Here is a 15476-nt window from a genome sequence, read left to right on the forward strand (position 1 = left end):
CATATCAGTTAGTCTGTTAATTCCAGATGAATATACAGGGCGATCCATGTACAGGTACCCCACTTCTGTTTAACAAACCTCTTGTTTTATTACCAACAGGTTGATTGAATAGAGTATTGTAACCATTGGCATTCGAGTCGTTAAATTAGCGGCGGACGTGTAGAGGCTTTGAAATAAATTTCCCCCAGAATTGTATGGGGGTATCTATAAACGGATCACCATGCATTGTCCCCATCAACACGAGCTTGAGTTCCGAGCGATACCTTGCAGAAAAAAATAATAATAATATATACCTCTGAAATATTTTTTATTTAATATCTGAACTTGGGCCGTTGAGCGCTTTGCTATCGGTGCATCGCTGAGCTGGTCGGACAGAGCGCCGCCTGATTACCCCGTGCAGCACCCGCGTATTCAAGGCAACTCGCCAACAGCATTCCGTATGGGTACAACCTGGGTCCTAAGGGGCCGTCCATAAATGACGTCACACCTAGGGGGGCGGGGGGAGGGGTCAGACATTTGTGACGATGTGTGACGAAGGGGGGGGGGGTGGGTTGAGAAATGTGACGTCACGTCAAAATGCGCAACTTTAAATAAATATAGACAACACGTTCTACTTAATTAAATAGACTTTTTTTAAAATAAATGTTTTCTCCGACAACATCAGAGTGCAGCGCCACATTAAATACGCACTACAATGACAATAGTTTAAAGCGATTTGAAGCATGTTTTATTTTCAAAATGGAAATATGCAATATTTTTTTTTGGGGGGGGGGGCAGAGCTTTGTGACGTCATATTTGAGGGGGTGTCTGACTTTTTGTGACGCCGTGTGACGAGGGAGGGGGGGGGAGTCAAAAATCGTCCAAAATCGCGTGACGTCATTTATGGACGGCCCCTAAGCAGGTGAGAATGCTGCCCTATGCGCAACCGTGAAATATAATTCCCCCTCCCCACACCTCCCGATTCCTTTCCCCCGCACCTCCGATGAGCGAGGTTGGCTACGCATAATGCGAAAGAAGTTCAACATGCACCCATACAGAAACCTACAGGGCACTCGCACATTCAACTAAACGAGGTGATCTCACCCGGTGAAGCCAACTGAGCCATTGACTGATTTCGTCGCTCCATCTCCGCGGACAGACGGGCCTCGGACGCGTGTCATTCTTGCCTGCCGCTCCGTTCTTAGCCTTGACTGTGGGCCATCGTCCGTTCCAGCCGTGGCGCGTCTTCCTCTCACCCATGTGTTCCTCTTCATTCTAGACATATATATCATGTAGCTGTTAGCTGCCAGGGACAAAATATACAGTGTCAAATACATGATCAACCGTGGGCAAATGGAAATTGTGAAAGCCTCAGAAAGGCGAATATAACGCTGTGAAAAAGAGAGTCTTGTGCTTGGATTCTGCCAGGTATGCTTATTTTGTCCTCCATACATAGATCATTCCATGTCTGTACGGGGACCTCTGAGCCAGGAGCAGGGAGTATATCCCTGACATCCTATTGTTGCCTGCTGGTTCGCTCAAGCATGCCTGTAGCAGTGCATGTGTTAATGTCTGTGTGTTAATGTCTGTGTGTTAATGTCTGTGTGTTAATGTCTGTGTGTTAATGTCTGTGTGTTAATGTCTGTGTGTTAATGTCTGTGTGTTAATGTCTGTGTGTTAATGTGTGAGGAGCGGCAGTGTTGCGGTTAGTGCGCTGCGACCCGAGTTCGATTCCCACTCACGGCCAGCACCAGTGACTTAATTATCTGAACCGCTCCTGGGCCTCAACTGAGGTCGACAGCCTCAAATGAATTTCCCAGTGCGGGTGTGTTAACATCGCCACTGGGGAGACAAAGGCGGCCGGGCGTGGTGCTGGCCCACCCACCCCTTCGTGTGCCGTGCCGGCCTTCATAAGGTGCTCGCAAACAGCACTTGCCCCAACAGTCTGTTAAGGCTATACGGGGGGATTTTTGTCTTTGTGTGTGTGGCGTGTGTGAATGTGGGGAGCACATTGAACCGTGCACTGTGCGACGAACCCTGTGACTCGAGCTTGATACCGCCAGTGATGAGCGGTTTGAGAATGTTCTCAGAGCCCCTTCGAGGTCAACTCAGCCTTTAATGGGTACTGTTGCAGTGTGTGCGTACGAAACCTGCAATTAATAGATTTGGAGGCATGGATTGGTGGGTCAAAACGAGCAAGCACTCTGGGAGGCGATATGGCCAACAGAAGACATTACAGCGAATCTATCTGTGATGAGCTTTGAGTGTGTTTTTTTTAATCAGGATACTGCCATGTCCTACCATGTGTGCCAAATACTCTTTAATATATGTGCTCGGAGTCCGTATGGATTTTTTTCTGGGAACACTGCCTCTTCTGCATAGATCTTTGTGATCATTTGCATCGGCAGCAGCAGAAGCAACATCAACAGCACGTAATCATCAGCACCCATTTATCATCATCAATTATACTATCACCATCTTTATGTAACATCATCGTTTACTATTATATCAGTAAAATTATCACCGTTGGCTACGTACGGTGCGAAAGAGGTTCAACATAATCATCATTTACCATTATCATCATAATCTATGCATACCATTATCATCGATGGCTTCATCATCTTTCCAAACCAAAACAAACATTTTCCAAACAAATTCAGAATACGCAAACAAACATGCTGAATAAAATAACCAACAAGAATGATTATTACGATGCTTGTTTACCCAGGAAAGCATCACCGGACGGTCCTGCCAAGATCTCACAGCAGGGGGCGATGCTGCTGCTGTGTGTATTCCCAATTGAGTAAATAGCAGGTGATCTTTTAGCATGGGAATGTGGCCAATGCCAGTTACATTGCGTGTGTGTTTTTACAATGGGAGGATACTGGAGAACTTAGAGGCAATCCATGCAGAACAGGGGGAGAACACTCTGGACAGAAAGGTGCCAAAATCAGTAACTGAACCGAGGCAATTCAATTGCGGAATGCTTCCAAATGCAGACTCTTTCAGATTTTTATGCGGAACCGGCTTTCATTTTGCTTCGAAGTTGTGCAATGACGGCCGAATTAGCGGCATGAATTAGGCCCCGAGTGTGGAATGTTGACACATATTTAGTGTTTACACTGCATTCGCCATTGCTTCCAGATGGTTTGTGCCGTTCTGGGATGCCACGAAAAATGATCTCAGAGCGTTAATGCTGGATTGTGGTGAGCCTGCAGCTGCGACGCTTCATCATCTGGGCCACCCAAAAGCATAACGATTTTTTGAATTCGGACATCAATCACTCATATTCATTAGCCGCATGGGTGGCTTAACATGTAGTCTATTATAGATATATATTCATGAAATGATTTCGACTGTAACGAGCCATTTTCTGAATTTCGCGGAGATTTATTTGACATTCTGGCTCTAAAAAAAGTTGAATCAAAGATATTGTTATTGCTGGATCTAATTATTTCCATCACACTCTATTAACTTACAGTAGAAAATACTATCGCATTACAACTTGACATTTTAATTTCACGTATTATACTGGTTTATATAAATCAGCCAGATTCATTAATTAAACGTTCATCTTTCAGTTTCAACGTGTCACATTTTCCAAACAAATCACTCTGTGATACATTATTAATCACATCACATGTATTATGTGGCCATGTACGGTTATGGCATTTTCATTTTAGAGCGTTATAAAATGTTCAGTTACCCATTAATACTCGTTTACACTGGTTGACTTCCTCTCTATGCATATCGTTGTTATTATTACTATGCTTGTTTATTCGGGAAAACCTCACCGAGTCACAAGACTTTTTTTAGGAGTATTACTATGTGTAATCCGAATTGAGTAATTTGAGTAATTTGCAGGTACATTTTCAGCATTGGTATTTTTCTCCAATACCAGATACAGTGTAGGGTTTTGGCTATCGGAGTTAACCAGAGGACTCGGCGGAAACCCATGCTGAACAGGGGGAGAACATTCTCACTCCACGCAGACAGGCGCCTGAAGTCTGAATCTAAACCAGTTCCTTCTTGCTGTGGTGGCCCAAGTGTCACAGATGCGCCACCCTGCCATCCATAACACATCCGGAAGCTAATCTACAAGTACAACGCTAATGGGTCTTGCGCTCCATGTGCCACTTCAGGTACTCCTCTACTTACGAACATTCGACTTACGAACTTTCAGAGGCACGGACAAATCTGTCTGAATGTCTAGTCGCCTGTTCGGACCGAGAGTCTGTAAGTTCAACCGCCGCGCAATAGATGGCGGTGGTGGCATCTACATCTGCAGAACATGAAGAACCGGTGACATCTACATCTACAGGACATTATACAACTTTTAATGCCATTCCCCGTGTTTAGTGTACACGACGTCACAACATGTTTGGAATCGACAGGAGAAAGACTTACGAACAGACCCCTGGAACCTAACTTTTTCGTGATTCGAGGAGTCCCTGTACTCAGCTTTGTTCTACCACAGCTGGGTATAGGTCATCAATACCACTCCCTCCTGGAGCTTATCCTGAATACATACTTGGTAGGGGTGAGTTTCAAATTTCAAATGTAACATTGCAGATGTTTGGATGTTAAGTACAACTTTTTATCTCTTCGGGATCTTTGGATCATATACATTTTGCATTGATTGAAAAAAAATATGTCTTAAATCTAACAAGAGTGATATCATCCGATGCCATGCGACAGCACTTTTGGTGGAGAGAGCACGCAAGTGGCATCTTTAAAGTGATGTTACTTCGTGCGACATCGTGTTTCAGGACGAATCGTTCTTGATTACAAACAAAAACGTCTTTTTAGCTGGCTGAATTCTTGGCCGCCTGGCTGGATTCCTGTCCTGGCTGGCTGTCTGGCACACAAGTGCGCGGCAGTGACGTAATCGCGCACGTCTGCGCAATGACATCACCGCATCCCACGTCGCTGACAAACAAAAACGTCTTTTTAGCTGGCTGAATTCTTGGCCGCCTGGCTGGATTCCTGTCCTGGCTGGCTGTCTGGCACACAAGTGCGCGGCAGTGACGTAATCGCGCACGTCTGCGCGATGACATCACCGCATCCCACGTCGCTGACAAACAAAAACGTCTTTTTAGCTGGCTGAATTCTTGGCCGCCTGGCTGGATTCCTGTCCTGGCTGGCTGTCTGGCACACAAGTGCGCGGCAGTGACGTAATCGCGCACGTCTGCGCAATGACATCACCGCATCCCACGTCGCTGAGTCGGGGTTTGTGCGCCGCGCTGGCGTCACGACATTGCCCCCCCCCACCCCGCTTACGCCCTCCACCCTGGCGGTGTAGAGGAAGAGGAGGGAGATAGCTGAGGGAGGAAAAGATTGAGAGGTATGGAGGGGGAGAGGGGCAGGGAGGGAGTGAAAGGGCGCGACACGGAGAGGAAGGAGAGGCACACGGAAAGAGGAGAGCGGGGTAACGTGACAGAGCGGTGGGAGAGAGGATTAGGGAGAGGCAAGAGAGATTGGAGGCGGGAAAGGGGAGAGGTGTGAATAATGAGAGGTGAGAGTGAGAGAGAGAGGAACAGGGAGAGAGGTAGGGGGGAGGGAAGTGGGTTGAGATACAGTGGAGGGAGGCGAAGGGAACAGGAGAATTGTGAAACAAATAAAAACGGAGATAAAGCGAGACATCGAGACAAATTGGGATAGACAGCACTGAGAAGGCAAGGGAAGGGTGGAGACAGGGCTGTATGTCAGATAAAAGTTTTTGCTGGTTGGAAGGAACGGATAGACGGCCACGTCCAAAGGGCATGCAGGTCGCTCGTCTAAATTGCTTTCCAATTGTGCAAGAATGTATATCTGTGCTCAAATTTAATTTTGTTTCCAATTCATCCAAAAATTGAGAACATATCCCAAATACAAAGTGAGCGAATGCCATTGCAACCTGACCTGGCCCAGGAGAGAGCATGTCTCTGTGAAGAAAGCATTGGTAATTTCTCATTACAATAAGTTGGGACACACCTGCCTACATTTTTTATATTATACACAAACTCATTATTTTTTCATACTCTTTGGGTCTTTCGGTAAAGTCACGTAGATAGAAAAATAATAAAATTAAATATTTATTGTTGTGTATCATCATGGGTAAAATCATGGATAATGTCTCCATATATATGTACACAAAATTGTCCATCATCCTATTGGCTTTGAAGACTCATATAATCCAGCAGCATTAATTTTGTTTAAGCAGGCAAGCTCGTTTCGACATTCTGGAGCACATCAGCTTGTCAAATAAACACCACTGGGTTACCAGATGTTATTGAGATGTTTCAACTACTGAAGAATAGAAAAATCTCGTTGAAATATAGAAACGGTACATATATAGAGGCTGATGTGTTTCAACTTGTCATGAGTGTTCATATTTCTTGCTGCCTCACTTGTGTTAATTGGTCATATCTGCCTTGGCAGGGGAGTTGAACAGGGATCAAACGGACATTTCGATTGTTGGATTATGTTTACTATTAAAACTTTTTATATATTTTAAATTTTACTCGGCGAGGCCCCCTGAGCTATATAGCTCTTTTTCAGAAGCAACCTGGCCATAAATGATAGCTCAACGAAGTGGCTTATCATGTGGAAATGTATAGCAACCAAATACTCTAAACGTATGCATCTAAAAGTGAATGCAAAAACCAGAGGACCCGGAGCAAAATCCACACGACAACGGGGGGAACATGTTAACTCCAAATATATAGTAGGCGTCAGGGTCGGGATCGAACCCACGACCTCCTGTATACCGGGCGAGGTAGTTAACATCTCACTACCGTGAAGATCAAAGCTGTTGATGCCACCCTACCTCGTTGACTCTTTCGACCATCTGCCAGACCATCCCAGAGCTACTGCACAAGTCCCGTGACATCAAAAGATATGTCCTAAAAGTATCCCACCATTTGGTGGGGGCTTCAACCCACGACCTCCTGTATACCAGGCAAGGTAGTGAACATCTCACCACCGTGCATGCGTAAATAAACACAAGAAGTGTGTCACTTAAGCACAAACAACTGTATGTGCTCTCACGGACCTGAAACTCCAAATCCCCTTTCCATTTTCTGTGCTTTTTGTTTGGCTGATAGGCTCACATGATGCACACTGGCGGCAGATTAATGGACCAATAACACACTGCAGAGGACCTCTGCTGTTTATTTCCTAAGCAGAGAGATCTGTTTATTGTGATTGCCAGCCAGGAGCTGTTTTTAGGTTGACGGAGCAAGTGGCCTAATTGTTATTTATTACTGCATAGAACTTGAAAGCGTAGATAAAACAGAACATGGCCAGCCCACGCTAGCCAGATGCAAGACATCTGGTTAACGTGGCAGAATAGGCCAATTTATCGAGAGGCTTTCGAAAGCTCCCTCTCGTGGAGGCCCTTCCACCAAAAGTGGCTTACGAAGTAAGTAAAGTTAATTGCAGTGCTGCAACTCTACCTTTTACAAATATTGCATATGCATAATCATAATGTAGAGGGCCCATCTAGGGTGTGGGCATTCATGTAGGCAATGAGGAGTACTGCATATAGACATGCTGATCATTAACGTTTTATGAGCACAAATCACATTTCCCAAGCAAATCATCCACTGTTTTCTAAGAAGTGAGATGGACAGAGATACAAAAATCTGTAACTTCCAAGAAAAATCCCAACAGCATGAAATTGTTCTCTTCAGCAAAAATATAGTTTTCACCAACACGAGGATGTGTAGTTTTGCAACAAGAATGATGAATATATATTTTTTAAACTGACTGCGCAACTGCTCATTACTAGTACGTCGCTGCCCCAATTGGCTGTTTAGAAACTTCATCACGTGGTATCCGAAACTTTGCTCAGGGTTTAAAATGCCATTTATACAGAGGCTGGCCCAGCCAGGCAGATATATGATGTTTACATTTTCAGTGGAGAAAGACCGAGAGGTGGTAGGGGAGTTCATAATCGCTCGCAGCTGTTTTGTTGTGATCGCAAACATAACTGGATATGTTTTCTAATAAAAAAAAACCTACTTGTGAAATTTTTCACTTGAGGTTAGAAACGTATCTACTTTAGTGTTACACGGATATTACCATTCATTTTAACCAGTCATATTAAATCAGACGTAAAAAAAAAACACAGAAGGTGGCCTCCGATGATTTTGATTTGATATCTCACAACGGTCACTCTTGGGCAGTGCTTGTTTTTCTATCGTCCTGCAAACTGCAGTCGGCGAGCAAAGGCCACACAAGCGCACACAGCTCCGTGCATGGGGGCGAGCGGCAGTCTTGGAGTCGTCATGATAAGTCAGCATTCCAGCCCTGCAGCCGGGTCCTCTCTGATGCGCCTGATGCGCCTGCTGTTGCTCCTGCGCCAAGCCTGGGCGGCGGTGGCGGTGGCGACCCCGTCGGACCTCCGGCAGAAGGCGCCCGGTGCCCTGTGCACCCATACGTTCGTCCTCCCGGAGGTCGTGACGTGCGGCCGCGCCGGAGACGCCGGCACCGATCCCGGCTGGCTCGGCCGGGACACTCTCCCGTTCCCGCAGGAGACGCCGGTGGTGCGCGCGCTTCAGCGGCTGGAGAGAGCCGTGGAGGAGAACACCCATGCCCTGCAGGAGGTGAGACCCACCCAACCCCACCACCCGCCCAGCGTCCACTCTCTGGTCTCCTCCGCCGTGTTCGTCGCGCGAATGTTGCCTGTACGGTACGTTGAACTTCGTTCGCACCGTACGTAGCCAACCATGCTAATCGGACTTGCGGGGGAAGGACAATAAACTTAACACAAAAAGCAGGTCTACATTAATGAGCTTTTAATCGATATTTAAAAGTGCACAGGTCCAGTGGCTTCCTAATATCGGAAGAAAGAGCGTTCCAGACGGCTGCTGGTGCTGCTGAATGCGTTGTTCTAAGGACAACGCACGTGTCGAGTCTGCTTTACATCTGGTGGTTTGATGACCCATGTATGTGTTTACAGTGTATAAACATCACAGCCGTAGGTTTAACATGGAGGCTCTCGCGACCAACATCATCCATAATACATAAATTAAGTTTTCAATCGAGATTTAACAGCGTGCAGCTTAAGCGACTTCCTAATATCCAAATATTTGTTTATACCCACGGCCTGGGCTGTAATAACGGAGGGGGTTCCTAAAACTATAGTCGCCACAAGCCCCCCTCAAACTTAATCTGGCCCTTCACATGGCCATTTAATGGCCGTGATACATTGTAAATGGCCATGTTAAATGCATGATTCGGTACAGGTACCAGCAAAAGATGGTGATGTGCTTGTTTGTTTTCATTGTATTACGTTATTTATTAGATTGCATTTCAATGAGATGGTGCTTTTTGAGTTGCGATAATGACGCTGTATACATTACATTGTTTAATCGAGCAAAGCTGGATAAAACGTTATTGTTAGCAATTTTTCCAAAAATGTACAGTGTCGGATTTAATAGTAGCAATTCTAAGTGTGCAAATAAAAATTATATATTCCACGTGTTTGAAACATGTGCTGATGTACTTAACATTCGTAAAAGACCACATGTTCTATTGAATAGACTCTACACATTTGTGCCAACTGTAAGTTACGTCAGTCAATTGCAACATGGCAGTTATACATCAAATAACTTGATTTAAAATGAGCACTTAAAACCTATTCTTGGTTCTTTCGGTAAAGTCACGTAGAAGGAAAACAATAAAGTAATAAAAATATAAAACAATAAAATTGTGACTTTACCGAAAGAACCAAGAATATGAATCCCTGCAGTCACGAAAGCTTTAAATCAACACTTAAAACATGTTAAGGCCACTAAGCCACATTTCTCTCTTGAAATTTTCTTTTTCCAGATTTACCTTCTTGTTTTAAATTTGATAGTTTAATATCAGCAACAGGTTCGCAAAGGTAATAGGCAACTTTGCGTGAGCTGGAAAACTTTGAAATACATTGGCCTGCATAAAATGAGCCAGGTTTCAGGTAATAAAAGCTATATTGTTTCAAACAGACCTGCGATCAATACATGCAGACAGGATTCCATTTGAGCTGTACGCTGAAGAGTAACAAGTAATGAAAAACTAAGAATAAGTTTTACCCTTTCTGGCAATGAAACAAGAGGTGTTAAGATGTTCAAACACCAAATAGAAAGGTTCTTCAAGGAATCGAAGTCTGCATTAACCACACAAAGTACTTGTGGTGAACATGCAAACTTAACACGCTCTTGTAATATATGGGCATTGTTTTTAAAACCGATTGGTCTACACCAGAGACCGCCTTCTTTAGGGTCTAGTCTCACCAGTGTCAGACCAGAGAATGCCAAAAAGCGAACAGTACAAATACAATGCCACTATCAGAGCAGCCAGAAAATGGGACCTTTTTTTTTTTTTACAAATATCAAAGCATGAAAAAATAAGAATAGGATTGACCCTTTCTGGCAATTAAACAGGAGGCGTTAAGACGTTCAAACGCCAAACAGAAACCTTTTGCAAAGGAATAATTCCTGGCAAGAAGGTCCCATTTAGTAACAAATCAGTGAGTGTCTCTCTGAGAACCGCTCCTCTGATTGGGAAAGCAGATTAAATGGGAACTGCAAGGGAGCGCATCAATCAGCGGGCTGTATTTGCTGCTGGCATGTAACCACTCTCTCAGACCTCTCTTCTGTTTACCACATATACGTATCTAAACGTGACGATATGTATTGCTTCTGCACAAAGCATATGAATCATAGCGAACGTATTGTTTTATAGGTATAGTATCTGTGCCGCTGATGCAGCGGCTAGTACATTGCACTACGTACCCAACTACCCGATTTTAATCCTTGGCTATGGCTACCATCAGTACCGCACCTCCGATTAGCACGGTTGGCTACATACGCTGCGAAAGAAGCTCCACATGCATACATCAGTTGCGATTAATATCACCAGCGAAACGTCGTGCTCAGATTGTAAATGTTGTGGGTTTACTCTTCAACACACCGTTGTGCTGAAGTAGTAACCAATTGGGATGTCTTGTTTACGTGACAAACCTCACTAATTGGCTGTGTCGGGTGGTGGTGGGTTAACGACACATTTATATTTACGCGATAAAAACCCCCCAAAATCCCCCTTTATTATAAATTCAAGAACCCAGATTACAAAGTAGATTTTAAAAAGCGGGGCAACCCCCCCCCCCTCCCCTCTCAGCAGGTAACGTGTAATAAACTCGGCGCAAAACACCCTCAAAATTTCGGATCGATCAGGGGCTTCTGGGGATCGCTGCCGTACCGTACTCGGGGTAATGATCGGGAGCAGTGTATTTAAGGGGGTGGGAACCTGCCGATCTCATGTTATACATCTCCTCTTAACTCCGCATCACGATTCGGACATCTATAAGAAACACAAGAACCTGCTATGTTGTCTTGTTGGAAACTCGACGTAAAGTCTCAATTCATTCTGTTGTCAGCTATTCCCAAATCTGACAAGCACTGATTGGGCACTTCCACGTAAATATTCGGACGTGAAAAAAAGTGAGCAGCTCCGGCGCGAAAATGTGTGTGGAGTACGACTGACGTCTCATTTTAAAGGACAACATTTGTTTTGCGGGCAAACGGCGCTGTTATACGTCAACTTGTTGATACATACCACATCGGTGGATGGTGATTTCTACCTTCCAGTATTTTCAAGTTCATAAAAATGAGAATTCGATCGGTTTGAGGAATAGACCAGTAATACATACAAATTGTGTAGACTTACAACATTATTGTTTCCACTCAATATCTACCGTAAAGGAGAACAAAAAAACTACGATTGTAATCACGAAATATCGCGATATTGTTTCCAAGAGCTTGTGTGTATAGAATACCTAATGTAAATATGTCGTGTGTTACTGACGCAATACATACACAACGTGGTAACGTTATACATACCTTACTGTTGGCCATATTGAATGTCATATTCTGCAGAATACATATACAGGATTTAAATGTTCTCAAGCAATATGACTGTAGTAATTGAACTAAATTAGGCAAATGTTCCCCCTTTAAAAGTCAATTAATGAAGCGTCTGGCAAAATATACGCGTAAATATTTAAAAAGCTGAACATAATTGCCTTGCAATTCGAGCTGGACTTTACAATTGTATTTCATGTTACATTATCATCGCTGGAAGCCTATACATGATGACAAAACGATAAAGCTGCAAAACTGTTTTGTTCAAATGTCTTGCCAAAGCTGATGCATATATGCATTATATTATACACCAGGACATGGATTGTGTTTGGTTGTTGAAGAATGTTGTCAAATGGAGGTAATGCAATGCTGCGAAATGTCAAATGTTGTTTATCTTTTTGTCATTGTCTCCATAAGCAAAGGCATTTTACGGTACTATCTCTCACTGGTCGAGTCTCGTCTGAACGTCAATATAAATATGTATATATTTCCATCCACATTAAAAAATATATAATAATGACTTCAAAATTCATGGTGTAACCATTTCCCCTCCGGCACTTCAATGAATTGTGTTTAATCAGGTTCACAGTTTGTTTAAATTATCAATAGTTATTTTAACATCGTAGTGAATGTCATGGCCTCTCGTAGCTTGATGGGTCACATTAACTCATTCGATTTGGTATGTACAAATAAAAAAGTATCAATTACAAACGCATGTGATTCATTATTACACCTCGACAATCCATATGCAGCTCCGAGAACGGTCGTAACAGAAAATGCAACTTACTTTGGTGGTGGAAAGTTTAATTGCCCCAATGAATCTGAATGGTCGCAGTGTCAGTTCTGATTCAGAATGGAATCCTTCACTGAATTCCCACACTGGTACCAAAACTATAAGCGCCAACATCTGTCGAATGTGATCTGAGAACGGCTAAAAAGAGGCGAGAACACAGACCCGTGATCTATTTATTTAACAAGTAATTGGCATATGCGTGTGTATGCGTGTCGATGTATGAAATCACCATTGCAAAAAAATAACGTGTAATGTGCTACGTGCAACACGAAGCTTGAGCCCATCACAACTTGGCTGCATGTGACAATCTCTCACGTGTTTTGCTTGTTTATCTCAAGCCTACAACGTATGACCTCAGAGGTGTTCGCCCTGCCGGAGGAAGCCAATGAGCCACCAGAGCCAAGCACGCTTCTAGTGTCCTGTACGTGACTCTGCGACGGCACAATGTTTCCAGCTCGAGAGCCGCACGGCCGGCCGCGCCAGGGAGGAGGTGCTGCAGGTTCAGCAACGCGCCGTGCAGAACTGCACCACGGCCATCGTGGAGCTTGGCAGCCGGCTCCTCGGTCAGAACGCGCAGCAAGCCGCCAAGGTGGCTGCGTTACAGCACCAGGTGAAGGGATGGTGGAGGAATTATTGTAGTGGCCAGCCAGCACCTGGAGTGTAACTAGTGTGGGGCAGGGGGTACCTTGGCCTCACTGGTGGTCAAAGCTACGAGTTGGGGCCCTCTTGACGACCACCATGAGATGTGTTTTCACTAGCGGTGTAAAATAACAAAAACGTATGTAATTACGTGAAATACAGAGTGCTTCAAAAAAATGTCAACACTTCTGAGTATTGTTTTTTTCAAATAATCCCATCTAAGTGTAAACATTATTTTTTAAACACCCTGTATAGCCCAGATTCGACCGTACGATACATCAAATAGTGGGGCTCCACCTGGTCGATTGTCGCACCCCCTGAGTGGATAATGTAGCTACTACGCCACTGTCCCGCACTGACCAGCATAGTGAAGTGTAGTCACAGGGCCAGCATGAGAGATGTGGCGTGAGAATACTTTCATTCGACAGTGGATTGAATGAAGAGGTAAAGGGGAAGCCATGCAATGGTCTAGCTCACGCCACTGCTGGCAGAAGGGCTCCCACTATGGGGAGCTCTCGAGCTAGTCACGCACAGGGTATTTTGGCCTCGTCTTCCGCGCCGGGTCAGACGTCTCGGAAGAGGTGGGACGTACCGACGCTTCACCCCACCGCTTAACTCGTCATTCGTACTTCTGGGAGATGATTAAAGGTGAGGAGTGGGATTTAAGAGAGACTTCCCTCTAGTTTCAACTGCCACGTCAGGAGATCGAACCAGTGACCTCTGTATTGCAGAACCAGTGACCTCTGGATTGCAGAACCAGTGACCTCTGGATTGCAGAACCAGTGACCTCTGGATTGTAAATCAAGTGTGCTGATCTTTAGACCGGGGCATGCATTCAATAAAGGGGTGGTAAAGAATTTTGTTTAACCAAAAAAATCATTGCAATGTTCTGTTTACTGAAACTCCTTTTACTGGGTATCAATCGAGAATCAGAATTCTGCGAATGTGCCCCGACCCATGCCGTGAGTGAAATAAAAACAAGTTATTGAGAATGTGCTGCTTAATAATCAAAGGCGACCGCTAGTGGTTTAGATTGTAGATAACTCGTGATGGATTACTGGGCTCCCTTAAGTTGGGGTATGTGTGTGGTTAAAGAGGTCATGGGGTCAACACAGACACCATTCCACTTCCCTGTATTGTAAACATGGGTCAATAAACAATGCATCTGCTTCTGTCCACTGGTCCAACCGTTCATTGCCTAGGATAGTGTTCTGACAGTAACCGACAATGATGTATGTATGATGTACGTATGCTGAACTTCTTTCACACCGTACGTAGCCAACCGTGCTAATCAGAGGTGCGGGAAATATCGTTGTATAGGGATTTTGTTCAGTATAATAATATTAATAATATTAGCGCAAGTAAAATAGGCATCATGTGAAAACTTGTAAATCTCATTCTCATGGGGGTAGTAAGTGCATATGAGGAGGTGTGGTAGATAGCTCACAAGTTACGCTTTTGGTTTCCCCCGCGACGAGGGCTTTAGTCGCGGGCTCGTTGTGTCATGCCTCGCAGGTCTCGAGCCACGCTTCAAGGCTGCAGGAGCGGCTCTTGGAGAACTCGCTTGTCACTCAGCAAGTGGGACGAGCGCTCGGCCAGCAGGCACACGAGCTCGACAGATTACAGCGCAGGAATGGGTAAAATAAACAAATAGCCGTGAATAATGCACAACGCGGAAACGGATTGGAAAGAGTATGCGAATGCGTCTGTACGTATTTATGTATTTGTTTACATGAATGTGTATGACAGAAATTGTAATTCGATGACAGTACATATTTCAAGGGGAGTGGTAGTGTGATGGTTTTCACACTACCTACAGGGTGATCCATATAGATATCTCGCTGGGTTTTAAATAGCCCGCTTACTTTCCTATCAATAGGTGACTTATGTGAAATCCATGGCTCCATATCTTGCAGAGGAAACGTTTTTCTTACAGATTTCGTAGGTGCATTGGTTGGAGATGTGTAGCAGCTTTCAGATAAAACACTCTTTTCTCTGTAATTTCTCCCAATTAATTATTTTAGTGAGGTATTTATAAACACGTCTCCGTGTATTATGCCATCAAGCTGAATATGATTCCCAGTGATAACGAGCAGAAATATACCTCAAATGTATTTATATAATACTTTAACTTGGGCTGGATCCCACTCAGGCAACTCAGCCCCAATGACTGCTTG

General features: G+C 44.3%; 1 protein-coding gene across 1 annotated transcript in view; it reads left to right on the forward strand.

Annotated features, from left to right (window-relative positions):
• Window positions 1-5547: 5547 nt before the first annotated feature.
• The window catches only part of LOC116941586 (angiopoietin-4-like), a 28352-nt gene continuing 18423 nt past the window's right edge, over window positions 5548-15476 (forward strand). The window contains exons 1-3 of the mRNA XM_032952778.2: window positions 5548-8567; window positions 13115-13270; window positions 14815-14936. Coding sequence (XP_032808669.1) covers window positions 8220-8567; window positions 13115-13270; window positions 14815-14936 — 626 coding nt within the window. The 5' untranslated portion in view covers window positions 5548-8219. The remainder of the gene's footprint in view (window positions 8568-13114; window positions 13271-14814; window positions 14937-15476) is intronic.

The sequence above is a fragment of the Petromyzon marinus genome, chromosome 12 (assembly GCF_048934315.1).
Source record: "Petromyzon marinus isolate PM22_M1 ecotype Great Lakes invasive population chromosome 12, UKy_Petmar_22M1.pri1.0, whole genome shotgun sequence".
In the NCBI taxonomy this organism is placed as follows: Eukaryota; Metazoa; Chordata; class Hyperoartia; order Petromyzontiformes; family Petromyzontidae; genus Petromyzon; species Petromyzon marinus.